The sequence below is a fragment of the Eleginops maclovinus genome, chromosome 11 (assembly GCF_036324505.1).
Source record: "Eleginops maclovinus isolate JMC-PN-2008 ecotype Puerto Natales chromosome 11, JC_Emac_rtc_rv5, whole genome shotgun sequence".
Lineage (NCBI taxonomy): Eukaryota > Metazoa > Chordata > Actinopteri > Perciformes > Eleginopidae > Eleginops > Eleginops maclovinus.
In genome coordinates this window covers 566,320-594,309 of record NC_086359.1, presented here as the reverse complement: position 1 = coordinate 594,309, position 27,990 = coordinate 566,320, and the positions used below count along the sequence as shown (strand labels likewise).

Below are 27,990 nucleotides of genomic sequence, written 5' to 3'. Positions count from 1 at the left end.
AAAGTCTCAAGATGTGTTTCAGAGCAGACAGACGCCTCTGTAATAACTGCTCTGACCCTCTGAGTTCTTCCAGCTGCTCCACAGGTCCAGCAGGCTGATGTGCGGATCGGCTCGGTGGAACTTCCTGTGTTTGTCCTTCGAGTCGAGAGACTGCAGGTCGTCCCTGAGGAACTGGGGGGGGGGGGGGACACACACACACACACAGTATCAGACACTGACTACTGTACAGCCCCCTCCACAGGGATTCTAACCTCTGCAGACCATTGACATGCACACTACAGGAGGGGGACACCACAGAAGAAGAACCTCACCTCGTGCGTCTCCGCGGCATCCACAGATCCGTCCTCGTCTTCGTCCATCAGGCGGTGAACGCCGCAGAGCGAATCGAAGCTCAGATGAGACGCTTCGTCCCGACAGAGAGGCGGGTCTATCACACACAGATCTGCAGCAGGGGGGACGTCTTTATTAAATACATTCATACGGGGGGGACGTCTTATTAATACATTCATACGGGGGGGGTTCAGAGGTGTATCAGAACAACAGGGAGAGTCCTGGGTGCAGACTGAAACGTCTGGGAACCACTGGTGTATTTAAACTAAATATAGGAAATAAAGAAAAGAAAGCCTGAATATGTTTAGAAAGATAACTCCGAATATTACAAGGAAAGAATTTGAGTCTTTTAAAAAACGAATTCTAATATTTGTGCAAAAAATGTAAGAATAAAATTGGGATATTTTGAGGAAAAGTTGAATTATTTTTAGAAAAAGTAGTAATATTTTGACAGAAACTCCTAATATTCCTAAAGAAGGACAGCCTATTTTAAAAAGAAGAAAGTAGGGGACTGAAGAACACATCCTCTGATTTCAGGGAGTATGCTCTTGTTACCTGGGGCAGCGTTGCCATCGGTAACCAGGTGATCCAGAGCACCGACACACACACTGTGCACACACACACACACCAGCCACACAGACACAAACTCCATCCTGCAGGAAGAGACCAAGGGGAGGAAGTTAAACACTTTCAAAATAAAAGCCTGTCTATTCAAACATCGGATTTATGGATCATTTTAAAAAACGGACTTATTAAATAAAGAGTTATTCCTTCTTCTGATATTTGATCTGATTCTTTACTGCAAACTAAAGATCATAATAACCACACATAACAATATCTAAATATAAATAAACCATAGGCTGACGATAAAACAAGATCTAAAACACCTACAAAAATAAAAACCCAAATCAAAATGAAAATAATACAAACACAAAAACGTTCAGAGAAAATGATTTCAAACATATGTTATAATCAATAATAAAAGGGGCGGGGTTTGTTTAGCATGAAATCATCGTTAATCCTTGAATGTAAACAATACAAAAAACTGTGTGTGTGTGTGCGTGTGCGTGTGCGTGTGTGTGTGTGTGTGTGTGTGTGCGTGCGTGTGTGTCAGCTGTTCTGTTCTCAGATGTGAGGCTGCAGGAACTTTTTTCCGCCTCCCAGCAGACTGACTGTCTGTGTTCAGTTTAAATAAAGTTTGTTTCGGATAGGGTTTTAAATAAAGTTTCCACACACAGGTCGAACACACACTCACCTGAGCGGACCCTCTACACCTGGTCCATCAGAGATCCGGGTTTAGAGCTTTAGAGATGAAACAGGAACACTTCCTCCTCTCCGACATCTTCTCAGACACTGAACTCAGCTCCGCCCGCGATGCGTTCAGGGACCCGCACAAAGCGCGGAATCCAGAGAGGACGATAATGAAGTACTCAGATCTGGTACTCGAGTAAAAGTAGAAGTACTCAGATCTTGTACTTGAGTAAAAGTAGAAGTACTCAGATCTTGTACTTGAGTAAAAGTAGAAGTACTCAGGTCTTGTACTTGAGTAAAGTAGAAGTACTCAGATCTTGTACTTGAGAAAAGTAGAAGTACTCAGATCTTGTACTTGAGTAAAGTAGAAGTACTCAGATCTTGTACTTGAGTAAAGTAGAAGTACTCAGATCTTGTACTTGAGTAAAAGTAGAAGTACTCAGATCTTGTACTTGAGAAAAGTAGAAGTACTCAGATATTGTACTTGAGTAAAAGTAGAAGTACTCAGATCTTGTACTTGAGTAAAGTAGAAGTACTCAGATCTTGTACTTGAGAAAAGTAGAAGTACTCAGATCTTGTACTTGAGTAAAAGTAGAAGTACTCAGATCTTGTACTTGAGAAAAGTAGAAGTACTCAGATCTTGTACTTGAGAAAAGTAGAAGTACTCAGATCTTGTACTTGAGTAAAAGTAGAAGTACTCAGATCTTGTACTTGAGTAAAGTAGAAGTACTCAGATCTTGTACTTGAGTAAAGTAGAAGTACTCAGATCTTGTACTTGAGTAAAAGTAGAAGTACTCAGATCTTGTACTTGAGTAAAAGTAGAAGTACTCAGATCTTGTACTTGAGTAAAAGTAGAAGTACTCAGGTCTTGTACTTGAGTAAAGTAGAAGTACTCAGATCTTGTACTTGAGAAAAGTAGAAGTACTCAGATCTTGTACTTGAGTAAAGTAGAAGTACTCAGATCTTGTACTTGAGTAAAAGTAGAAGTACTCAGATCTTGTACTTGAATAAAAGTAGAAGTACTCAGATCTAGTACTTGAGTAAAAGTAGAAGTACTCAGATCTTGTACTTGAGTAAAGTAGAAGTACTCAGATCTTGTACTTGAGTAAAGTAGAAGTACTCAGATCTTGTACTTGAGTAAAAGTAGAAGTACTCAGATCTTGTACTTGAGTAAAGTAGAAGTACTCAGATCTTGTACTTGAGTAAAAGTAGAAGTACTCAGATCTTGTACTTGAGTAAAAGTAGAAGTACTAATGTGAGGGTAATAAATGAATGCTGTGTATCCCTCAGCTCAAACAGCCAATCAGAGAGGGAGACACACTGGCCACCAGGGGGAGCTCAATGATCAAACCACACAACTGGACTCCCCACTGGACTCTCAGCTGGACTCAACTGGACTCCCCACTGGACTCTCAGCTGGACTCAACTGGACTCCCCACTGGACTCTCAGCTGGACTCAGCTGGACTCAACTGGACTCCCACTGGACTCTCAGCTGGACTCCACTGGACTCCCCACTGGACTCAGCTGGACTTAGCTGGACTCCCCACTGGACTCTCCTGGACTCAGCTGGACTCAACTGGACTCCCCACTGGACTCTCAGCTGGACTCAGCTGGACTCAACTGGACTCCCCACTGGACTCTCAGCTGGACTCCACTGGACTCCACTGGACTCCCCACTGGACTCCCCACTGGACTCTCAGCTGGACTCCACTGGACTCCACTGGACTCCCCACTGGACTCCCCACTGGACTCAGCTGGACTTAGCTGGACTCCCCACTGGACTCTCCTGGACTCAGCTGGACTCAACTGGACTCCCCACTGGACTCTCAGCTGGACTCCACTGGACTCCCCACTGGACTCAGCTGGACTCTCCTGGACTCAGCTGGACTCTCAACTGGACTCTCAGAAACTTAATAACTTCAATAACTGTAAGGGTGCGGACTGACATGCTGCTCTGTGATTGGCTGTTTGAATCACGCACACAGAAACAAGATCTGTTTGATTTCAAAATGTGTCTCAACCCTGGACACACACACACACACACACACACACACACACACACACACACACACACACACACACACACACACACACACACACACACACACACACACACACACACACACACACACACACACACACACACACTAAACTTCCTCAAACTGGCTCGTCCACTTCCTCTCTCTCCTCTCGGACTTCCTCCTCTTCATTAGCTCCGCCTCGCACTGAGACACAAACACACACACCCTGACACATACACACACACCCTAACACACACACACACACCCTGACACATACACACACCCTAACACACACACACACACACACACACACACACACACACACAGACAAACACACATACCCTGAGGCAACGGGACTGAGTGGAGCTGTGATCCCGGAGAGGAGACACTGATGAGAGGTGAGTTTCTGCCGTTAATCCACCCGGTACTCCGGGAGTGTGTGTGTGTGTGTCTGTGTGTGTGTGTGTGTTTGTGTGTGTGTATGTGTTTCCTCTGTAAACACTAAGCTTTATTGATCTTGGCTTTATTTCCCATCAGCTGATCCATGTTTGTTTGTTTGTTTGTTTGTTTGTTGACACTGCTGAAACTGATGAAGTGCGACCACTCCCTGTGTGTGTGTGTGTGTGTGTGTGTGAGTGTGTGTGTGTGTGTGTGTGTGTGTGTCACTCACTTCTTCTTTGCACTTGAACTTAAAATTCGTAAAGTAATGCTCCAAGAATAATGTTACAAACAGAAAATAAAGTATGAATATTATCTGCAATATTATAAATATATAACAATATTATAAATATATAACAATATTATAAATATATAACAATATTATAAATATATAACAATATTATAAATATATAACAAATATTATAAATATATAACAATATTATAAATATATAACAATATTATAAATATATAACAATATTATAAATATATAACAATATTATTAAATATATAACAATATTATAAATATATAACAATATTATAAATATATAACAATATTATAAATATATAACAATATTATAAATATATAACAATATTATAAATATATAACAAATATTATAAATATATAACAATATTATAAATATATAACAAATATTATAAATATATAACAATATTATAAATATATAACAATATTATAAATATATAACAATATTATAAATATATAACAATATTATAAATATATAACAAATATTATAAATATATAACAAATATTATAAATATATAACAAATATTATAAATATATAACAATATTATTAAATATATAACAATATTATAAATATATAACAATATTATAAATATATAACAATATTATAAATATATAACAATATTATTAAATATATAACAATATTATAAATATATAACAAATATTATAAATATATAACAATATTATAAATATATAACAATATTATAAATATATAACAAATATTATAAATATATAACAAATATTATAAATATATAACAATATTATAAATATATAACAATATTATAAATATATAACAATATTATTTATAATATTGTTATATATTTATAATTAAAGTAGTGGTTCATCTTGTGAAATAATACCTGAAACTATAAGTCAAATGTTAAAATACTCCATAAAGACGGTAAAATAAAATAGAAGAGCTTTTTATATTCAATATAATATGAACAGTGTGAGATCTATTATTTATAGTCATTATTAAAGTCTTATTATTTAATCAATATTAAAGGTATTACATCTGGTACAATACTACAGAAATATAATAAGTAAAATATTGTAGCACTGTTTAAAGTACTGTTTAAAGTACTGTTTAAAGCACTGTTTAAAGTACTGTTTAAAGTACTGTTTAAAGCACTGTTTAAAGCACTGTTTAAAGCACTGTTCAAAGCACTGTTTAAAGCACTGTTTAAAGCACTGTTCAAAGCACTGTTCAAAGCACTGTTCAAAGCACTGTTTAAAGCACTGTTTAAAGCACTGTTCAAAGTACTGTTTAAAGCACTGTTTAAAGCACTGTTTAAAGCACTGTTTAAAGCACTGTTTAAAGCACTGTTTAAAGCACTGTTCAAAGCACTGTTTAAAAGAACAATATTAAAACGTTTTCATTATTTATTAATTGAGTTTTTACATTTTGAAATGTTTGTTTATTATATTTGTTAATAAAGTTTAAAATAATAAATATCTGAAATCGTACAGATATGATGTCATAGATATTATCTGTAATGTTATTACTTTAAAGAGTCCTCTCCTTCTGATGTTCAGGTGTATATCAGTATGTAGCGTCTCTACTTTAAAGAGTCCTCTCCTGCTGATGTTCAGGTGTATATCAGTATGTAGCGTCTCTACTTTAAAGAGTCCTCTCCTGCTGATGTTCAGGTGTATATCAGTATGTAGTGTCTCTACTTTAAAGAGTCCTCTCCTGCTGATGTTCAGGTGTATATCAGTATGTAGAGTCTCTACTTTAAAGAGTCCTCTCCTGCTGATGTTCAGGTGTATATCAGTATGTAGCGTCTCTACTTTAAAGAGTCCTCTCCTGCTGATGTTCAGGTGTATATCAGTATGTAGAGTCTCTACTTTAAAGAGTCCTCTCCTGCTGATGTTCAGGTGTATATCAGTATGTAGAGTCTCTACTTTAAAGAGTCCTCTCCTGCTGATGTTCAGGTGTATATCAGTATGTAGCGTCTCTACTTTAAAGAGTCCTCTCCTGCTGATGTTCAGGTGTATATCAGTATGTAGTGTCTCTACTTTAAAGAGTCCTCTCCTGCTGATGTTCAGGTGTATATCAGTATGTAGTCTCTACTTTAAAGAGTCCTCTCCTGCTGATGTTCAGGTGTATATCAGTATGTAGAGTCTCTACTTTAAAGAGTCCTCTCCTGCTGATGTTCAGGTGTATATCAGTATGTAGTGTCTCTACTTTAAAGAGTCCTCTCCTGCTGATGTTCAGGTGTATATCAGTATGTAGAGTCTCTACTTTAAAGAGTCCTCTCCTGCTGATGTTCAGGTGTATATCAGTATGTAGTGTCTCTACTTTAAAGAGTCCTCTCCTGCTGATGTTCAGGTGTATATCAGTATGTAGAGTCTCTACTTTAAAGAGTCCTCTCCTGCTGATGTTCAGGTGTATATCAGTATGTAGTGTCTCTACTTTAAAGAGTCCTCTCCTGCTGATGTTCAGGTGTATATCAGTATGTAGTGTCTCTACTTTAAAGAGTCCTCTCCTGTGCTGCAGCACCTCTTTTCACCCTCTGTCTGAAACCAGAGTCCAGTCGGCTCTGATTGGTTAGCTGGCCGGCTCTGTTGTGATTGCTCAACCGCTCAGAGATGTCCCTCCCCTCAGCCTATCAGGTGCAATGTGTTGGAGTGCTAGCCAATAGCATAGAGTGTTCTGTAGTGACGCACAGTATTACAGTAGTCTTCAGAATGGAACACAGCGTAATGTAGGAAAAGAATCAGGACAAAAACAACGGTGATATTAAAGGATGATAACAGTGAAACATCAATAGCATAACGAGCCTCTGTCGGTGTCAGCAGCAAGACTGTGATTAGGATCTGGTGGGGGGTGGGAATCAGACGTGAAGATCAAGTGGTTACAGATCCGATCAGAGATGGCGGCCATGTTTTCCTGCATGAAACAGGAAGTCAGAGCGAGGGTAGCGACCGCCTTCATCAGATACTGAAGGACGTCTCCAGCTCACGCCTCAGCCCGGTCCAGGTTACTGAGGGACTTAGTCCTGCTTCACTGGGACAATCTCTGGTGTCCTTCTCCTGGTTTAGTCCAATATGTTCTGGTTCTGTTGTTTGTCTTATTTTATATCCAGGTTGCAACTCATGTTTAGATATTTTAAAGCCCAATATTCTGTGTTTTTAAGTCCTGGTTTGGCCTTAAATGGTTGACTGTTTAGTTCTGGTTTATCCGATATTCTGTGGCTGTAATCATTCAGAAACTGTATGACTCATTATTTCGTTCTGTCACCATCAGCCTCAGATTACTGTGGGATCGAGTCCTGGTTTACTGTGATGTGATTTGCTGTTTTAGTCCTGATAGTCTAATGTTCGGTGTATTTGAGGCCCTCGTTCAGCCCGATATTCTTTGGCTTTTAGGTTCTGGTTCGGCTTATGTTGTTTACACTTTAGTCCTGGTTGGTCCAGTAATTGCTGGTCTGGGTTTTAGTACAACATTTACTGGTTTGTTCAGGACTGGTTTGATAGGATATTCTCTGGTGTTTTAATCCCAGTGAGGTTTGATATGTTCCAGTCCTCTCTGGTATTTCAGTCCTGGTTTGGTCCTAAAGGCTCTGGTATGTATCTGGACCTGTAGTATTGTCCTACTCATCGGCCTAGACTTGGTCCTGTATTCCCTGGCCGTTCAGCCCTGCTGTGGTGTCATGTGTGCTGTTGTTCAGGACCAGGTCTAGGAGTCCTGGTGTCCTGGTACAGACCCGGTCTGTGTCTCTGTCTGAGGTCTCGGTGTACTGATGGAAACGGTCGGACAGTAAACTCTTTTCTGAGCGGCGGACTAACCCTTCCTGTTTCGGTTTCAACACAGACCAGTTCCTCTGCTGGGAGGAAGCGCTGGTCTTTTGTCTGCAGAACACCAGAACCAGAGCACGGAAGCGAAATGTCTCTGAGACCCACTTCCTGTTCACCTTCGACCCGCTGATCTCAGGGTTTCAGTTCTCCTGCTCTGGGGGGGTTTATACCAACATTTGCTGGAGGTTTTGTCCTGGCTAAACCCAATCTTCACTCTTGAGTTTGGTCTGATACTCTTCTGGTCTTAGGCCTGTTCTGGTCCAATATTCCGTGGTTCTGTCTAGTGTTTAGTCCCGGTTTGGTCCGATATTCTCTGGTTTTTAGTCTTGGTTTAGTTCAATATTTCCCAGGATTTTAACCCGGATTGGGTCCAGTAATCTTTGCTCTCTCAGTCCTGGTGTTGGTTCTGTGTTCTCTCATGTTTTACCCATCCTTTAGTCCGATACATCACATGTTCAAGTTTGCTCCATTAACCTCTTGTGTTTGGCTCTGGTTTGTCTGACATTTTTTAGGTTCTTTCAGTCGAGCAATCTCCGGTGTTTTTGTCCTGGTTCGGCCCGAGTTTCCCTGATGATTTAGCCCACATTAGGTCCCATATTCTGTCTCAGTTACACACTTTCCTCCTGCCGATTTGTCCCGTCTACTCGGATATCTTCAGAATTTGAACACCTGTGTTTCAGGTGAGGAAGGCCCTCTCCTCTCTCAGAGATCTGACAGATAGAGAGAGAGCACTCTGCAGTCTCACGGCTCTGATTGTACAGTCTCAGTTCCTCTGTGGGTCGGAGACACTTCCTGAAGCGTTTAAATAAAATAAAGAGAAGGAAGGCAGCTGACGGGACGAAACCAGCTGTTCCTGACACTCTGACGTAAGACCAGAAACCACGAGGCCCCGACCCGTTGGACCTCCCTCTCACCATCACAGAGACACGTCCTTATTTACGGACGATATTTACGCCTCATTCCTCGGGTTCTTCCTCTCATCGATGATGTTTAATCAAAGTCAGATTTCACTTGCTGTGGAGACGCATCACGTCCTGCACGCTTCCTGTCCTGCTGATGTCCCCACACAGTACTGCTGCTGGTTTCCTGTTGCCCAATGACCTTCAGTGAAGCTCAACTCTTCCAATAAGACGCCGTCCACCTCTCACTGGCTTTTACTTTGAAAAAAATGCAAGAAACTTTTTGGGTTTAAGCTTTATTTCACATTTGATCAACTTTTCCCATCCGAGTTCTGCTGAAAGGTTCTTAAAAACAAACCAATGAATCCCAACATACTCTCCATTAGCATACTGGCTTCTGTTAGCATTTCTACCAGGTCATCATTCTCTGTTTTATATTGGTGTGAAAACCACTGAATGTATTCCAGTTTCAACTACATTTTACAAGAGCCTGAATGCATCATAATGTAACTGTAGCTCCTGCGTTAGCATTAGCTGGGTTAGCATTAGCTCTGTTGTTTGTATAGCTTGCTGCTATAATAACTTATCTGTCACAGCGGCTCAGTTCCTGTTGACCCCCCCCTCCTTCAGCTGGAGTCTCAGATCTAAATTACATGATGAGAGGGATTGGGGGGGTAAAGCAGATTCTCATGACTCTAACCTATGGCGTGTGCTGATGACTCATGGGGTTTAAATCAACGGTTAAATCTGTCTGAGGCTTCAGGGCCTCTGCTTCCTCTTTCTGCTCCTCTTCCTCTCAGCGGGGTCAGCAGACTCCAGTCCCTTTACCCCGGACCGCGACTCCTGGGTATCGGTACTTTTTAAATGGCAGCCCCCCCCCGGCCTTTATTTTAGTCTCTTTTTGGTACTTTTTGTTTCCTCTCAGGATGTTCATATGTGTTTGCGATCAGCTGCTGAGGCGAGGGCGGCTGATCTCAGCGTCCCCAGAGTCTGGGCTGAGCCTCCGAGAGGACCCTCCTCTTAGCCTCTCTGAACTCACTCTGAGAGTCTCGGGCTGCTCTGATTGGCCGGCTCTGTTGTGATCGGTCAACCTGCTTAGAGATGTCCCGCCCCCTAGCCTGTCAGGTACAATGTGTGGGAGCTTGAGTGTTACATAGTGATGTCATGTCACACTCGAGTCCTTCTCTGAGGTCCTGCTGTGGGCTCTCTGTTCCTCCTTCAGAACGTTTGTTGTTATTGTTGATCTTGATTTGTTGTTTTGAACCACTTTCCTATCAGACACGTGTGTGTGAGAGGAAAGTGGATGGTAGTGTGTGTGTGTGTGTGTGTGTGTGTGTGTGTGTGTGTGTGTGTGTGTGTGTGTGTGTGTGTTTGTCCCCACTCTGATGATGGTTCCAGTTATCTGGAGTCATAAAAAAAAGAGAAACAAGAGGCTGCTTCTCTTTCTGTCACGCAATGTAAATAAAGACTGTGTGTGTGTGTGTGTGTGTGTGTGTGTGTGTGTGTGTGTGTGTGTGTGTGTGTGTGTGTGTGATAACATCTCGGTTTTGTTTGGAAACTGTTTCCTCTTGCAGCATCATTTCCATAAACACAAATATCTCCCCCCCCTCCCCCCCAGGTAGATCATGGGATGTCAGATGGTCAGCCAGTAACTGAAGAGACTGAAGCGCAGACAGCAGCCAATCAGACGCTCCGAAGGTAACACACACACACACACACACACACACACACACACAGTTTAGCTGTAATATCTAGAGAAAACAGACATAATGTTTGCATTGATTTTCTTTTTGTTGACATTAATATTTAAATGTAAACAGTTCGGAGGGAAAATGTTTTGGAGGGATTTCAGAGTTCATCTGACCGCTCTTTATTTTTTAGGGTGAATTTAGATGGTTTTGTGTATTTTTTTAAATTGTTTTGTATTTCAGTTTTTGTTTTGTTGGTAATTTAGTTTGTGGAGTTTCGTGGGTCATTAATATTCCTTCCTTTTTCAGTTGTGTTTACTTTGATTAGTTTCAGGTTTTGTTGTTTTTGTTTTTGAACCAAGTTTGTTTTTGTCGTTTTATTTTTAAGACAGTGTTTTTGATTTCTAGATTTGTGTTTGTTTTGTTTCCTGGGCTTTATATTACTTTTATAGAGTTGTGTTGTTTAGTGTGTTCCTGAGTCACAGCCCCCTGCGGTGTGTCGCAACTCGCCTCTTCCCCAGCGGTCGGCATGCAGAGTGTGAAGTGTGTGGTGGTGGGGGACGGAGCGGTGGGGAAAACCTGCCTCCTCATCTCCTACACAACTGGAGCGTTTCCCAAAGAATACATCCCCACCGTGTTCGACAACTACAGCAGCCAGGTACACACACACACACACACACACACACACACACACACACACACACACACACACACACACACACACACACACACACACACACACACACACACACAGTTTCTCTAACCTCTGACCTGTGTTCAGGTGACGGTGGATGGCAGGATGGTGAGCCTGAACCTGTGGGACACGGCGGGGCAGGAGGAGTACGACCGGCTGAGGACGCTCTCCTACCCGCAGACCCACGTCTTCATCATCTGCTTCTCCATCTCTAGCCCCGCCTCCTACGAGAACGTCAAGCACAAGTGGCACCCCGAGGTCAGAGGCCAAATCTGCCCGGCAACAGAGACTAGCCCTGATTCAATCAGTCCAGCAGAAACCCCAAATGCCGTTTTTCCACCAAACTGGAGCTGGAGCCGGAGCTGGGAAAGATCTGGTTTTTCGTGTTTCCACCGCCGCCGAAAAACCGGATCTTTCTGGCCCCACTCGGCTGCCCGGCAAGATCCAATACGAACCAATACCTCACGCTTACTTCGGAGGGGGGAGATTAACCTGAGTTTACAGCTCATGGAGTACAGCGAGTACAAGTTGTAACAGCAGTATCTCTGAGCACAGGGACTACAGCGCGACCACACACTGATACACACACACTTTATACAGTCCGGCAGCACTAACCGGGTCAGTGTGGTGCTGTTTACTCACCGGACTTTAATCACCGTTCTGTTAGTGAGCATTGGGAAGAGCAGGCAGACGTTCTCCTGTGTATTATTGCAGCTATGGGATGGAATCAGTACATGGGCTACACATAGGGTGGCCAGACATCCGGCTTTTCAATGCCCTGTCCGGCATCCGGCGCAGCATCAAGCCGGACGCGTATTTGTCCTCCTTGACAAATACGCGTCAGAGGAGCATCGCCCACACTACTGCGTTTTCGTTTTAATCCGGAGTTTTAAAACGAAAACGATCTCCGTCCACACGAGCGTTTCAGCTCCGTATCAGAAGTAATCTCCGTCCACATTACACACCTGAAAACGAATATTACATGACCATTCACGTATACTGGGCATGCGCATGCCGGAGTAAACAGGAAGTCTAGAATTTACCTGCACAACAACTGCTACCAAAGACAACAAGGTAAACAGCGCTTTAACTTCGTTATCCATGTTTACCACTGCTAGTCAAGGTAGATTTGATCCGATACCAGCTGATTTGAATCTTTCCGGGTAAGAAAGGGTCACGTGGTAGGAGCGTGACGAATCAGAGAAGGATACTCGTGATCGATAAGACCCAATCAGAAAGCGCTCATGGGTTCCTACGTCAGTGTTTCCAAAAGTCTGCATTTCTGCCTGTCCGCACTAATCAGCTGCTCGTGTGACAGTCAGACAGTGAACATGAATCAGTGATAAGAGGGCACGCAAACAGTTACGTCATGACGCAAATGATGACGCAATGACAAAGCTCCACTTGAGCTCCACTCGGCCCTTGAGCGGAGGAAGCACAAGAGGTGCTACAGGCTAGAACCAGAAAAGTCAAAGATCGGATCTTGAACCAGATCCGGTTTGGTGGAAAAGGGGCATATGTGGATTGAATGACCTCTGACCTCTCCTGTGTCTTCAGGTGACTCACCACTGTCCAGATGTTCCCATCCTCCTGGTGGGAACAAAGAGCGATCTCCGGGAGGACGGCGAGACCCAGAGGAAGCTGAAGGACCAGAACCAGACTCCTGTCAGCCACCAGCAGGGGGCAGCGCTCGCCAAGCAGATCCACGCCATGCGCTACCTGGAGTGCTCGGCGCTGAACCAGGACGGCATCAAGGAGGTGTTCGCCGAGGCCGTGAGGGCGTACCTGAACCCGACGCCTGCTGCCAGGAAGAGGCCCTGCGTCCTGCTGTAGAGACTGACCCAGGACATCCGAGTCTTTCTCTGGAGCTTTAGAGAGCAGGTCTGGGCTCGAGCTGGACCGACGCTGTACGATCAGGGCCTCAGAGCAGCATCTCCATCTCTTCAGTCTTGGACGGTTCTTCCTGGTCGTTTTGGGGGAATTCAAACTCCACATGTGCAGTTTAACAGGTTGCAGATGCTAGTGCTTACAGGCTCACACTGAACATGTGGAGAACACGTTTCCCTAAAATAACTCGTGAAGAAAACTCACACACTGATGAGAAGAACAATATGAAATAAATCTGAAAGTAAGGGAGGCCGAGAAGTTCCTTAAAGGTCTCCTGTTATTCGCCTGTCTGTCTCCTAGAGCTCCCTTGTGTTGTTTTAACCAATCAGCTCTCAGAGGGGCGTGGCCAGCAGCAGCTCATTAGCATTTAAAGCTACAGACACAGAATCAGCTCTTTAAGAACAGGGCTGAAACAGAGGGGGTTATGGGAATCAGAGACAGGCTCTAGATACATCTGAGACCTGGAGTATAGTCATGAAGAAGAGGATGAAGTGGATGATAGGAGACCTTTAAGATGTTAACTATTTCAAACATTTTTAATTTAAAAACTGAAAATCAGAAGTTTGAGTCGAGAATCTTCTTATTAAGGCCAAATAATTCGGGTAATTTAATCGTACAGAGTTTGTCCGGCGCCACAGAGCTCAGTTTGTGTTGTGTTGTGTGTGCGTGTGTGTGTGTGTGTGTGGGGGGGGGGGGGGCTGACAATTAATTTAAAGCTTTTATGTAATGAGTTTTTAAGAAATAATTAAAATCAAATGAAACTCCAGCGTCCCGTCATCTGTCCTTCTGCGAAGTGTAGTTCCAACCTCTCCTCAGTTAGTTTCAGTATGGTGGCTTGTGAGGGCCATTTCCAGGTCAAATAAAAACAACAGACGAGGTAGAGGAAGTAATATTCTCAACAACAACAAATCCTCAGAATTTAATAAATTGAAATTGGATTTTCATGAAAATAAAATAAAGGTTCTCTGGAAAAAGTGGTTCATTTTGTTATCAGCAAGAAAACGAGCAAAAAAGTCACTAATTAATGAACAAAAAAAGTATGAAATAAAAAGTTCCTCAAGAGCCCAGTCTGCCCTCACTGGTTAGCTGGCTCTGTTGTGATTGGTCAACCAGCTTACAGATGTCCCGCCCCTCAGCCTATCACATGTGTTTTGAGCTGCAGAATGAGTGTGAGGACAGGAAGCTCACAGGACTCGGGGTGTAAACAGGAAGTTAAATATAGAGCAGATCAGTGAGCGCTCTTTAGGTTACAAATACCGTCTGTGTTCTGTGGAGGGTCGCGTCTTCAAACTGATCTTCAGCGGATAGCCAGCAAACTAAGCTCAAAACAATCAAACTTCACTTAATATTGAGCGGCTTTGATCAGCACTGATGTTGCTTAAAAAAGTCAATTAAAATGCTATCCAAATAATTAAAATATTGTAATTATTTCCCCATTAAAAACAATGGGGAAATAATTCAAGGGTTGAAATTCTGAAAATGGATGCATTTAGTTTTTTGGGGCTTAATCAATCACACACTGCAAAATGAACGTCTATTATTCAGAAAATAATTACACTTAGGATTTTGTAAATAAACAATATATCATTCTACATTAGGGTTAAAATAAACAGGGTGGAGCGGCAGGAGGAAGTTCAATCTGCGGACTTCCATAAACCAGGACAGACTTCTGCTGTCGGTGATCAAATATTCAAATCATAAACAAACTGCAGCTACGGTTACTATAAAGGTAAATATGTTCTGTACTCAAACAGCTCTTCATCAGAGCTCTGGACTCCATCATGCAGAGCAGCACACACACACACCTCAGGGTTCAGTATCTTGCCCAAGGACACATTCATATGTTGACTGCAGGGACTGGGATCCAACCAGTAACCTACTGGTTCAGAGACGACCACACCCCCTCTCAGCCAGCTTTAACAACTTTCGAAGATTAGATTAAAACTAAATATTATAAGTAAGATATCTTTAATTTATTATTCCAGATGAAACTTTATGAGGAAACATTCTCAGGGCTAACCATCTATTTAAGGTGGAACGTATCTGATTATTATTTAAGGTAGTATTGCTGCTATTGTTATTTAAAGTAGTACATAGTGGTGCAGGAATGAGTCCTGAAACCCGGAAGTGAGTTAGCAGTTTAACACTCCCGGTTCCCTCGTCTCAGAGTCAGTGGGATTTCTCCGTAGGATTTTGGAAAGCAGCTGGAAATAAGGTCTGTGGTTGACTTTAAGAGACGGATCACGTTTTGTTCTATGACATTAAATACATCCGCAGTGACCCCATTTTTCCCTGTGATATCTCACATGTGATATCAGGTGTGAGTGTGTGAAGCTCTGAGGGGTCGAGGAGACCTGATAGAGAGATGGAGTAGTCTGCACTTTTGAAATCAGATTAGATTAAATAAGTATTTTGTATTAAATCAACTTTCCTGAATCATATAAATCTTTTATTTCATGAACCTAAACACATAAAAGCAGCAGGCGTTCCATTCTATAAAACCAGCATGCAATCTATTTCTGTAATATTAATTAAAGAAAAGAGACTGAAGCAGAAAATAAAAACATGTTGGAATCAGGAAACGATCAGATCTGAGACAGAAATGTTTTTCTGAAGTTTGAAAGCCGTCGTAATGAAAGGAGCTTCAACCGAAATCAATCATTAAATATTAATGATTGATTATATATTTATATATCCTGTAAATAAAGGCCTTCTCTTTGGTCACAACAATAACAACAACTTGTTTACACAGCAGCCAGAGAGGATTCTGGGAATGATGAGAAGGTTACGTCCTGTTTGTGATCACGTCCAACAGAGTCCACAGGTGAGTGTCCCCCTCTCAGGTGAGTCTCCTCCCCATTCAGATGAGTCTCCTCCCCCTCAGGTGACTCAGAACCTCTTGTCCTCGGGGGGCGTGGCTACGATTACCTCCTTGCTCCCGAAGTCCCAGAAAGCCGTCATGTGAAAGGCCATGTTGGAGAACACCACCAGGTACTCGAAGAGGGCGAACAGGGTGTACACTGGGGGGGGGGTATATTAAGGTTTATATTAATGAATATAAAAACTAAACACAACCAGCAAAATACTTCTACTAAATACCACGACACAAAGACTCTTATTTCTTAAAGGTCCCCTATGATGCTATTTTTACTTTTCATGCTTCAAAGTTGAAACAGCGCTTTGTGCATAAATGACCACTTTTCACTCCGTCTGAAAACGCTCTGAAGAGCCCATGCCCCCACCTTTGCAAAAGCGCACTCTGCTGTGATTGGTCAACCGCTTAGAGATTTGTCAAATGTCCCGCCCCTGAAAAACTGAAAACATGGCATCGCTCGTTGCACCGTGCCAGTTTATTACAAACAAATACTGACAGAGACGTTGACCTTCAGCAGAGACGTTGACCTTCAGCAGAGACGTTGACCTTCAGAGCGTTTTTGTGACCTTGAACACATCTTGTGATCTCAAACAGAAAGACTGCTCCTAGCTATGGCTCTGTGAAGGGAAGCGGTTCTGTTGCTCTTTTTTGGCTGCTGGTTCAGTGAGTTCTGGTCGTTCAGTGCTGATTCAGACGCTTGGTGTTGGAATTATGTTTCGTTTTGGTAGAAATGGTTACTACGGTCTGGTAGCTGAGCTTCTTCCCGTTCAGTGGGTATGCCACATAGGTTGTTGAATGTGAACATGTCCTGAGACGCTGTTTCTTACAGGTTGCTGCGTCTGGGCTTCAGAGGTTAACGTGTTGATGAAAAACCATCTCCGTATTTCTGCACAGTTCAGGTAAAGGTAGTGTGCATACAGCCTGAGAGCTCGGTAGCGTAGCGTTGATAGCGTTAGCTTGCTGCTTTGCCGAGGCTAGCAGTGTGCTTACGGCTGAACTCCCACAACAGCTCCTCAATTCACTGAAATGTCGAGAACACAACCATCATATGGTTTTTGCTCCGGGGGAATAGTGGTAAAAATAAAAGCCACTTGTTCTTCACATCTTCTTCCTGAGGTATGGAAACAAAGGAAGGTTTGGTTCGCAGCGTCTCCTCGCCATGACTCCTCCGCTCGGGTCGGCTGCACGGAGCGGCTCGCGCTGCTATTGGCTAGAATTCAGTTCCGTATCACGGTGAGGTCAGTGTGATACGGAACTGAACCAGGAAGTAAAGAAAGGAATCCAGTGGAGGCGTTTCAGGCAGGGGGGAGGGATATGGGAGAGAATCTCCCCCTGGCCTGAGCTCTGGGATTTTAGCTTTTGCAGACCTATTACACACACACATAAATAACACACTACAGGAAAAGGGAGAACCCCAAAAAGCACAATATGGCCCCATTAAAGAATTAAAGTGGCTGGTGCCGGATTCGAACCTGGGTCCACTGCATGGGAATTAAAATAACAGTAGTAAACCTAAACCCCCCCCCAAAAAACCTACAGCTGTTTAAAGCCAGAATCATTTATTTAAGAAATGTCTATTATTTATAAAAACAGACTAGAAATGTTTAGACCGCCCGCCCGACCCCCCCCCCCCCCCCGCTCACCTCCGGCCTCGCAGTACTGGTTGTGGCGTCTGAAGAAGTACGCAGCGGCCAGGAAGCAGCCGACGTTCGACAGGAAGAGACGCAGCTTCCACACACACGACGTCTTCTCCTGAACGACACACACACACACACACACACACACACACACACACACACACACACACACACACACACACACACACACACACACACACACACACACCACACACACACACACACACACACACACACACACACACACACACACACACACACACACACACACACACTAAAATAAGACGAAGGCTTCCTGGAAGACCCGTGATGAAGAGTTAGAGTTCTGCAGGAACCAACGCTCCACTAACATTCACACAACGTTTAGAGCCGCGTCAAAAATATAAAAATGTGTTCAAATGTCGGAAATCATTTTTATTTTATTTTTAATATAGAGATCAGCGTGGCAGTGTGGCGCCCCCCTGCAGGAGGACACTCAGGATTGCTGCTTCATACTATTCATCTACATTTCATAGTCATTGTCCTCCTGGGGAGTCTCATGAAGCTTTGGGAGGGGTCAGAGAGGAAAGCAGGAAAATATTCAACATGAGAGAGGACAACGTGTGTGTGTGTGTGTGTGTGTGTGTGTGTGTACCTCTGGGTGGATGTAGTGTCTGCTGATGACCGTCCACAGTCTACAGGTGATCAGCATGTGCAGCATAGAGCTTCCCATGAACACAGCGAAGCCGTACTTATGAACATCTGCAGAGACAGAGAGCTCGTTAGCATCTCAGAGACAGAGAGCTTGTTAGCATCTCAGAGACAGAGAGCTCGTTAGCATCTGCGGAGACACAGAGCTCAGAGAGCACGTTAGCATCTGCAGAGACACAGAGCTCAGAGACAGAGAGCAAGTTAACATCTGCAGACACAGAGCTCAGAGACAGAGAGCAAGTTAACATCTGCAGAGACTGAGAGACAGAGAGCTCGTTAGCATCTGCAGAGACACAGAGCTCAGAGACAGAGAGCACGTTAGCATCTGCAGAGACACAGAGCTCAGAGAGCACGTTAGCATCTGCAGAGACACAGAGCTCAGAGACACAGAGCTCAGAGACACAGAGCTTGTTACTATCTGCAGAGACAGAGAGCTCATTAGCATCTGCAGAGACATGAGTACTATAGGTCTCACGAAAGGTCTCAGAATAGCAAACATGTTTACTGTATGTCTCGGTGGAGGACACGTATGTGAGCAGTAGCAGCCCCGTGTTCTCCGCCAGGCTGCAGAGCAGGTTCAGGCCGCTGAGCAGCAGCTCAGGGGGGCGGGAGGAGAAGCGCCCCCGGTAGAAGCTGAAGTAAGCAGCGGACACCAGGAAGCGAGGAGCCGAGTGCAGGCCGATGCAGCAGCGCCAGATGTAACGCTCTGGGACCCGGCTGATGGCCGAGCTGATGGAGGGCAGGTAGTTCCAAACCTGGGGTGGGGGTAATAATGCAGCTTCATCACAGGAAACCTAGCTTCAATCATTTTGCTTTTTGCTCGGAACAAAGGTTGGGGTCAGGGTCTGGGTCAGGTCTACCCAGGTGGGGGGTCCTGCTGAGGCTCACCTTACAGTGGGTGTAGGTGGCGTCCTGGTAGTGGTAGAGGATGGAGGTGCAGAGGCAGGCGATGAGGCCGGTCAGCGGCAGCAGCACTGTCAGCACGGCGAAGCTGGTGAAGGGGATCCGGATCAGGGGCCGGTCCCGGTCAAGGCTGCTGTTCGGCCCCTGGAGCATCCTGCACACACACACAACACACGATGTGGGTTTGGTTCAGAGTGTGTACGGCTTTGGGAAAGAAGCTCAATTTGGACTTTATTCTAAGAATTGCATTTCTTTTCTCACAATCCAAATTTCTCTAAGAATTTTGATTTATTTTTCTGAATTTTGACTTAATATCAACACCTCCCCTCTGTCTGGCAGAGAACTCACTGCCTCATAGTTTTAGTTTCTCCATAACAATGAACGTTTTGTACAGCTGTAATTTACATACCCATGTATATTTCTGCTGCTGTGATATATTGGTCTAACTTATATAGAACATTCATTTTATTTTATTACATGTATACCTTTTTTCCAGCTTCAAAGTGTTTACTACCTGAACACACTGCTGCTGTAACTAGGATTGACACCAAGATGAGCTCTCATGTGGCCTGACCCTCTTTATGAAAGGGAACTGGGAAATATTTTAAACAGAAAACTTCTTAATTCAAATAAATGTTGTGTAAATGCACTCATAGTTTTAGTAGCTTACACCTGATCTGTTTTATAATGATTGATCATTAAAGTGTTCTCAGAGCTGGTAAAGGTGCAGCTAGTTCTAATGGCTTTGTATACTGCAGGGTAGCTGCTGGATTTACTGCAGGGGAACTACAGTCTGATTTAAGGGATTATATTCACCATCATTAATCCAGATCTGCCTAGCAACTAAAGGTATTACATAAATGTGATGGAGTAAAAGTACACAGTAGCATAACATGGAAAAGTACCTCTAAAGGACAGTACTGTAACTGTAACTGTACTCCTCTGGTAGTATTACTACTACTACTACTACTACTACTAATACATAACTTATACTCAGGTCGAAGTATAAAGAAGCTCAGAAGACTCCAGGGTCCACTGAGAGCCAGCGTTATTGTCTTCTAAACAACAAGTAAACAAAAGAAAACAACAACAATGAATGTAGGTGAAGCTAAAGCTAACGCTAGCTGTAGCTGCTGGACTCTGCCTCTCCTCCATGAGTTTGAGGCTTGAAACAGAAGCAGATATGAGAGGAAGACATGCAGGACACTCACCTTCACAGCTCCAAGGCTTCCCGGTCATCTAGCCCCCTCTAGCCCCCTCTAGCCCCCTTTAGCCTGCTTTAGCTCGGGTTAAAAAGAGCTAATCCTGTTAACTCGTTTTTTTCTCTTGAGGTTTAGCCACGCCTACTTCCGCATTAGCGTATCTCTGCGCGATGACGTCATGAATGTGGAGTTTTTTCGTTCTCTTTTACAGATCTTTATTAGCAAAAGACACACGTGTTGTTAGAAACTAAAATAATCCCACTGATTGTGTCCACACAAAACACATGTTATTATCAGTGATGGGCAAGTGACTTCCAGCATGTAATCCAGTACATGTTACTGATTCCTGTCTTCTTAAAGTAATAAGGGACATTACATCATCACTGTCTCTGAACTGTGATGCGTTACTCTACTCTGAGTCACTCTGAGTTACTCTGAGTCCCTCTCACCAGAATAACCTCTAAAGTTTGTCTTTAAATGCTAACATGTAGTTTACTGCAGCTCAGTAATTAAAGCTCTCTATCTGGCAGTACATGCTGAACATCAGGAAAGAGCTAGAGGTTAAACTCCTGCTCCGTTTCAGTGGGCTGGATAATATGTGATACCGGTACCGTGACGTCTCTGTGTGTCATTAACAACATGTTAGTGGAGCCTCTGCACGGCCCTGTGACCTGCTGGATAGGAACCAGTCTCTATGCAGCGTTAGCTCACCTGGTCATTGGTGTGTTAACGGGGGTTTGGCTGACAAGCTTTCTAAAAGCCGGAGAGTCCACAGAGGACAGAGGCTGCAGATCTTCAACACTCTGCCACGAGGTCAAACAGCAGACCCAGAGAGAGAGACCTTCTGTAGCTTCGGCCTGCAGCTCTGCATCATGAATCTGCACCTCGGCAGTCGCTACTGACTGAGCCACTGCCGCCCCTAATTAACATGTATTTCTGAAGGTGTTATTTAGAGAGATCCAAACAAAGCTTTCCTAACACAAGTAATTGTATATATTATTTTTAAATGATTTATTTTCCTTCTTCGTGTTCTTTGTCTAAAAGACCTCAGTTATATTTTACATTATTGTTGAAACAGTAACAGTACCTTGTTTAAATGATGACGTTATTTCACTATTTCCTTTTTTCCCCACAAACATACGGCTTTCAGTCTTCAAATACAATGATTGAAAAGGGACAGGTGCATACAGGACACAAGTCATAACATAAAGCTCACAACAAAGGCTTGTTTGCACTTTTCGTTTTGTTTCCTCTCTTTTTATCTTTGTCTCCATTTGCCCAAAGTGTCCCGGCCAGATTTGGACCCCTGGTTTGGTGTTGTCCTGATCCTCCTGAAGGTAATCTTTGTGAGGTGAAGGCAGCATGAGTCTAAACTCTGACTCCTTCATCCTGCTTCACTAATGTCCTGCTCTTCATCTCTCTCCAGTGGGGAGGGGTCTTCAGGCCAAAATCTCCGAACAGTCTCGTTGGCTAATCGGAATTCATCAAACTCGTCCTTAACGTGGTGAAGTTTCTGTCCTTTGCAGAACTTCAGATTCCCTCTCAGTCGGGCCGGATCCAACGGCAGCAGCTGAAACAGGAAGAACAGTTCAGGTTCAGGAACACGGACCCATCATTAACTACAACTCACATGAGCCTCTGAAAAACATGTCACAATCCCTTCGGACATTTTAAATTCATAATGACTTATTATAAAGTTCACATTGTATACCCGCGGCTAATCAAAGGACTGTCCATAGTTAACTTGTGATTAATCACAAATGATTTGCACATTTTGCATCTTCTAAATGTGCCTTAAAGGGATATGTTATGTGTTCTTGTGAGTGGATAAATACGATCGGTTTAAAATGAAACATAAATTCTGTTTATAAAAACAATGTTTGTTTAATTGAACTTATTCATTTATGATAATAATAATGTTGTTATTATCATAAATGATCTTTATTTTAAATGATAGAATAAACAATGTTTCTTTATGAATAATTATGTATGTATTATTCTCCATTAGCTGTCGCTGCAGCAGCTGTCTGTCTCGTCTCCGCTGAAAGAGTGCTCTGCTGGCGAGGGGGGGCGGGTCTCTTTGGATCAGCGCTATGATTGACAGCAGGTGAGACTTTAAACTCTTCGTACTCCGGAGGAAACTTAATCCACTCTGACAGTACTACCTCGGTCTTGTAGAGAACCCCCCCCCCCCCCCCCGGCAGGCTTTAGAGCTCAACTTTCCATCAAAAGACACTTCTCCGTTTGTCTTGTTCCTGCTCTGATCCACAGCGTTACCATGGTTTCCTGATCCTGAGTTGAGTCAACGCATTACCTTTGGCCCTACATTATAGATGCGCTTCCGTCCAGCGACATTATAAGGAGTCCCTCTGTAAACGTGTGATGCAGACGATACTCAGTTCTATTTATCTCAATAAAATGAAGAATTGCCTCGACTGAAAAAAACCTGGATGACTTTACATGTTTTGCTGTTCAAACTCTCTAAGACTCTCTCTGGCCGGCATTAACTCGGCCTCCAGTGAAACCGTGAGGAACCCTGGAGTTATATCTGAGGATGTATCCTTTAAGGCCACATAGAGCAGATCTGAACGACCGCCTTCTCTCCTCTACGCAGCATTGCTAAAATCAGGCACATCTTTTATGTGACTTTTTTTCAATAAAAATTAATGTCTTCACATTTATTTCATCAACTTAAAAACCTCCTTCATATTTTCTCTGACTTTTATTTATCTTTCAAAATGTTGTTTCGGATGTTTTTGAAAATGTTTCAATATTCTTTGGATACAAGATATGTTCTGATGTATTTTTGGACCTTTTACACAAACAACGTCTTCAGACATACTCTTGGGGACATTTTACGAATACTTTTGGACTTTTTAAATATATTTTTATATTTCCTTAATGACAAGAGCTGTGGTGCTCCTGAGAGAGCCCCTAAAGAAGCCAGAACTTGCAGATCCACTCTGGTCATTCCGACTGATTTATCCTTGAAATATATATATGGACCGCAGAGAAAAGCCAGACGCCCAGCTGTGGACAAGACCCAACAGGAAGTGATCACCTTGTCCTCCACATGCAGGGCGATGCCCACATTATCCCAAACATAGAACTGCTGAGGGCTGCAGGTCCGAGCCTCCATCAGCAGAGCCTCATCGTTCCGGATCAACTGGTATCTGACAGAGAGACAGGAAACACAATCCATAACTCATCTCCTGTCTGTTCCTTCCTTGTTGGGATCTCCAGGTTTTAGTTTCCTCACCTGTGAGTTTCACACATGGCCTGGGGCCTCCAGATGAAGAGGCCATCTCTGTAGCAGCAGACAGCGTTCGGGTCGTCGTTCAGAAGAGGAGATTCTGAGAACTGCTCCTGATTGGCCGGACTGTGGACCAGCACTGCGTACATCACTTCCTGTTTGTACAGGTGGGTCTGATACACCCGCATGACAGGCTTCTCGCCGCCGCAAAACTGGAGAGAACAGAAGAGCATTTTGAGTCTTGAACCTGACATGAGTCAGCATTATGAGTCTTGAACCTGACATGAGTCAGCATTTTGAGTCTTGAACCTGACATGAGTCAGCATTATGAGTCCTGAACCCTAACAGGAGTCAGCATTATGAGTCCTGAACCCTGATATGAGTCAGCATTATGAGTCCTGAACCCTGATATGAGTCAGCATTATGAGTCCTGAACCTGACATGAGTCAGCATTATGAGTCCTGAACCCTAACAGGAGTCAGCATTATGAGTCCTGAACCCTGATATGAGTCAGCATTATGAGTCCTGAACCCTGATATGAGTCAGCATTGAGTCCTGAACCTGACATGAGTCAGCATTATGAGTCCTGAACCCTAAAACGAGTCAGCATTATGAGTCCTGAACCTGACATGAGTCAGCATTATGAGTCCTGAACCCTGACATGAGTCAGCATTATAAGTCCTGAACCCTAAAACGAGTCAGCATTATGAGTCCTGAACCTGACATGAGTCAGCATTATGAGTCCTGAACCTGACATGAGTCAGCATTATGAGTCCTGAACCCTAACATGAGTCAGCATTATAAGTCCTGAACCCTAAAACGAGTCAGCATTATGAGTCCTGAACCCTGATATGAGTCAGCATTATGAGTCCTGAACCTGACATGAGTCAGCATTATGAGTCCTGAACCCTAACATGAGTCAGCATTATGAGTCCTGAACCTGACATGAGTCAGCATTATGAGTCCTGAACCCTAACATGAGTCAGCTCTATGAGTCCTGAACCCTAACATGAGTCAGCATTATGAGTCCTGAACCCTGATATGAGTCAGCATTATGAGTCCTGAACCCTAACATGAGTCAGCTCTATGAGTCCTGAATCTGACATGAGTCAGCTTTATGAGTCCTGAACCTGACATGAGTCAGCATTATGAGTCCTGAACCCTAACAGGAGTCAGCATTATGAGTCCTGAACCCTAACAGGAGTCAGCATTATGAGTCCTGAACCCTGATATGAGTCAGCATTATGAGTCCTGAACCCTGATATGAGTCAGCATTATGAGTCCTGAACCTGACATGAGTCAGCATTATGAGTCCTGAACCCTAACAGGAGTCAGCATTATGAGTCCTGAACCCTGATATGAGTCAGCATTATGAGTCCTGAACCCTGATATGAGTCAGCATTGAGTCCTGAACCTGACATGAGTCAGCATTATGAGTCCTGAACCCTAAAACGAGTCAGCATTATGAGTCCTGAACCTGACATGAGTCAGCATTATGAGTCCTGAACCCTGACATGAGTCAGCATTATAAGTCCTGAACCCTAAAACGAGTCAGCATTATGAGTCCTGAACCTGACATGAGTCAGCATTATGAGTCCTGAACCTGACATGAGTCAGCATTATGAGTCCTGAACCCTAACATGAGTCAGCATTATAAGTCCTGAACCCTAAAACGAGTCAGCATTATGAGTCCTGAACCCTGATATGAGTCAGCATTATGAGTCCTGAACCTGACATGAGTCAGCATTATGAGTCCTGAACCCTAACATGAGTCAGCATTATGAGTCCTGAACCTGACATGAGTCAGCATTATGAGTCCTGAACCCTAACATGAGTCAGCTCTATGAGTCCTGAACCCTAACATGAGTCAGCATTATGAGTCCTGAACCCTGATATGAGTCAGCATTATGAGTCCTGAACCCTAACATGAGTCAGCTCTATGAGTCCTGAATCTGACATGAGTCAGCTTTATGAGTCCTGAACCCTAACATGAGTCAGCATTATGAGTCCTGAACCCTGATATGAGTCAGCTCTATGAGTCCTGAATCTGACATGAGTCAGCATTATGAGTCCTCAACCCTAACATGTGTCAGCATTATGAGTCCTGAACCCTAACATGAGTCAGCATTATGAGTCCTGAACCCTGATATGAATCAGCTTTATGAGTCCTGAACCCTAACATGAGTCAGCTCTATGAGTCCTGAATCTGACATGAGTCAGCATTATGAGTCCTGAACCCTAACAGGAGTCAGCATTATGAGTCCTGAACCTGACATGAGTCAGCATTATAAGTCCTGAACCCTAAAACGAGTCAGCATTATGAGTCCTGAACCCTGATATGAGTCAGCATTATGAGTCCTGAACCTGACATGAGTCAGCATTATGAGTCCTGAACCCTAACATGAGTCAGCATTATGAGTCCTGAACCCTGACATGTGTCAGCATTATGAGTCCTGAACCCTGATATGAGTCAGCATTATGAGTCCTGAACCCTAACATGTGTCAGCTTCATGAGTCCTGAACCTGACATGAGTCAGCATTATGAGTCCTGAACCCTGATATGAGTCAGCATTATGAGTCCTGAACCCTGATATGAGTCAGCATTATGAGTCCTCCATTATGAGTACAAGCAGCCTGTGAGGAGTGCCGGTATACAAATTAAAGTCACGCTAGGGCAAAGAGTCACGTATGGAAATGCTAGCGCTGCATATCGGAGAGTACTGGCCCACTTCCATAGATAATCATAGTAATAATAATCGTTTTTATTTTAGGCTCCTTTCTGGACACCCAAGGACACCGTACGATTTGTTGAATATGTTGAGTAAAAGCAGCAGAACTCGGTGAAATAGCTGGACCCTGACCCTCTGTACCTGCTGGCTGTAGGCCTCCAGCAGATCCTGAAGGGGGAAGGTGAAGCGGTACGATCTCAGCCTGGAGCTCTTCCTGAAGGCCGGCGAGGACGCAAACTTCCCCAGGAATCTCTGCTGATCCTGGACCTGCTGCTCTGTCCGGCCCGGGTAGGTTTTCTTCAGGAGGCGCTGCTCAGCTGATCTGACCCCCCCCCCCCCAACCGACAGACCCCACCACACCAGGTGCTCTCTGCACAGGTTCCTGAAGCCTCCGGACAGCTTGATGCCGATCAAACCCTTCCTGTTGGTGTCGTGCCTCACATGGCTGACATCAGTGCCGGCGCTAAGGGGGGGCATTCGAGGGCCATGCCCCCCCTAGCGGTCATTGATGCCCCTCCTACCAGCTGTGAAGCATATTCTCGATCTGTCACAATCGACTATAATTGACGCTGAGTTCGAAGTTGCAAAAGAGTTTTTAATGTGTGTATTTACAGTATGAACACAGGGCAGTATTCACACTGTAACAGAGTGTATTTACAGTATGAACACAGGGCAGTATTCACACTGTAACAGAGTGTATTTACAGTATGAACACAGGGCAGTATTCACACTGTAACAGAGTGTATTTACAGTATGAACACAGGGCAGTATTCACACTGTAACAGAGTGTATTTACAGTATGAACACAGGGCAGTATTCACACTGTAACAGAGTGTATTTACAGTATGAACACTGGGCAGTATTCACACTGTAACAGAGTGTATTTACAGTATGAACACAGGGCAGTATTCACACTGTAACAGAGTGTATTTACAGTATGAACACAGGGCAGTATTCACACTGTAACAGAGTGTATTTACAGTATGAACACAGGGCAGTATTCATACTGTAACAGAGTGTATTTACAGTATGAACACTGGGCAGTATTCACACTGTAACAGAGTGTATTTACAGTATGAACACAGGGCAGTATTCATACTGTAACAGAGTGTATTTACAGTATGAACACAGGGCAGTATTCATACTGTAACAGAGTGTATTTACAGTATGAACACAGGGCAGTATTCATACTGTAACAGAGTGTATTTACAGTATGAACACAGGGCAGTATTCATACTGTAACAGAGTGTATTTACAGTATGAACACAGGGCAGTATTCACACTGTAACAGAGTGTATTTACAGTATGAACACAGGGCAGTATTCATACTGTAACAGAGTGTATTTACAGTATGAACACAGGGCAGTATTCATACTGTAACAGAGTGTATTTACAGTATGAACACAGGGCAGTATTCATACTGTAACAGAGT

General features: G+C 43.4%; 4 protein-coding genes across 4 annotated transcripts in view; 1 reads left to right on the top strand and 3 right to left on the bottom strand.

Annotated features, from left to right (window-relative positions):
* LOC134871818 (stromal interaction molecule 1-like) overlaps nucleotides 1-2,060 on the bottom strand; it is an 8,863-nt gene extending 6,803 nt beyond the window's left edge. The window contains exons 1-4 of the mRNA XM_063894747.1: nucleotides 1,586-2,060; nucleotides 886-983; nucleotides 312-442; nucleotides 57-171 (exon numbers count right to left, since the gene is read on the bottom strand). Of these exons, the coding sequence (XP_063750817.1) occupies nucleotides 57-171; nucleotides 312-442; nucleotides 886-982 (343 nt within the window). The 5' untranslated portion in view covers nucleotide 983; nucleotides 1,586-2,060. The remainder of the gene's footprint in view (nucleotides 1-56; nucleotides 172-311; nucleotides 443-885; nucleotides 984-1,585) is intronic.
* Nucleotides 2,061-3,825: 1,765 nt separating this feature from the next.
* rhogb (ras homolog family member Gb) lies at nucleotides 3,826-14,035 on the top strand. Its single transcript, XM_063894716.1, has 5 exons — nucleotides 3,826-4,001; nucleotides 10,619-10,698; nucleotides 11,156-11,346; nucleotides 11,470-11,640; nucleotides 12,940-14,035. Exons 3-5 carry the CDS (start codon nucleotides 11,218-11,220, stop codon nucleotides 13,213-13,215), a joined length of 576 nt encoding a protein of 191 aa, XP_063750786.1. The 5' UTR covers nucleotides 3,826-4,001; nucleotides 10,619-10,698; nucleotides 11,156-11,217; the 3' UTR covers nucleotides 13,216-14,035.
* Nucleotides 14,036-14,156: 121 nt separating this feature from the next.
* Nucleotides 14,157-20,866, bottom strand: pgap2 (post-GPI attachment to proteins 2). The gene is made up of 6 exons (XM_063894715.1): nucleotides 20,586-20,866; nucleotides 19,360-19,528; nucleotides 18,977-19,226; nucleotides 18,416-18,522; nucleotides 17,788-17,896; nucleotides 14,157-16,289 (listed from the first exon to the last, which is right to left on the bottom strand). Exons 2-6 carry the CDS (start codon nucleotides 19,525-19,527, stop codon nucleotides 16,159-16,161), a joined length of 765 nt encoding a protein of 254 aa, XP_063750785.1. The 5' UTR covers nucleotide 19,528; nucleotides 20,586-20,866; the 3' UTR covers nucleotides 14,157-16,158.
* A 637-nt stretch (nucleotides 20,867-21,503) lies between these two features.
* LOC134871799 (uncharacterized) lies at nucleotides 21,504-27,148 on the bottom strand. The gene is made up of 4 exons (XM_063894714.1): nucleotides 26,700-27,148; nucleotides 23,836-24,041; nucleotides 23,638-23,749; nucleotides 21,504-22,146 (listed from the first exon to the last, which is right to left on the bottom strand). Exons 1-4 carry the CDS (start codon nucleotides 27,033-27,035, stop codon nucleotides 21,961-21,963), a joined length of 840 nt encoding a protein of 279 aa, XP_063750784.1. The 5' UTR covers nucleotides 27,036-27,148; the 3' UTR covers nucleotides 21,504-21,960.
* Between the last annotated feature and the right edge of the window lie 842 nt (nucleotides 27,149-27,990).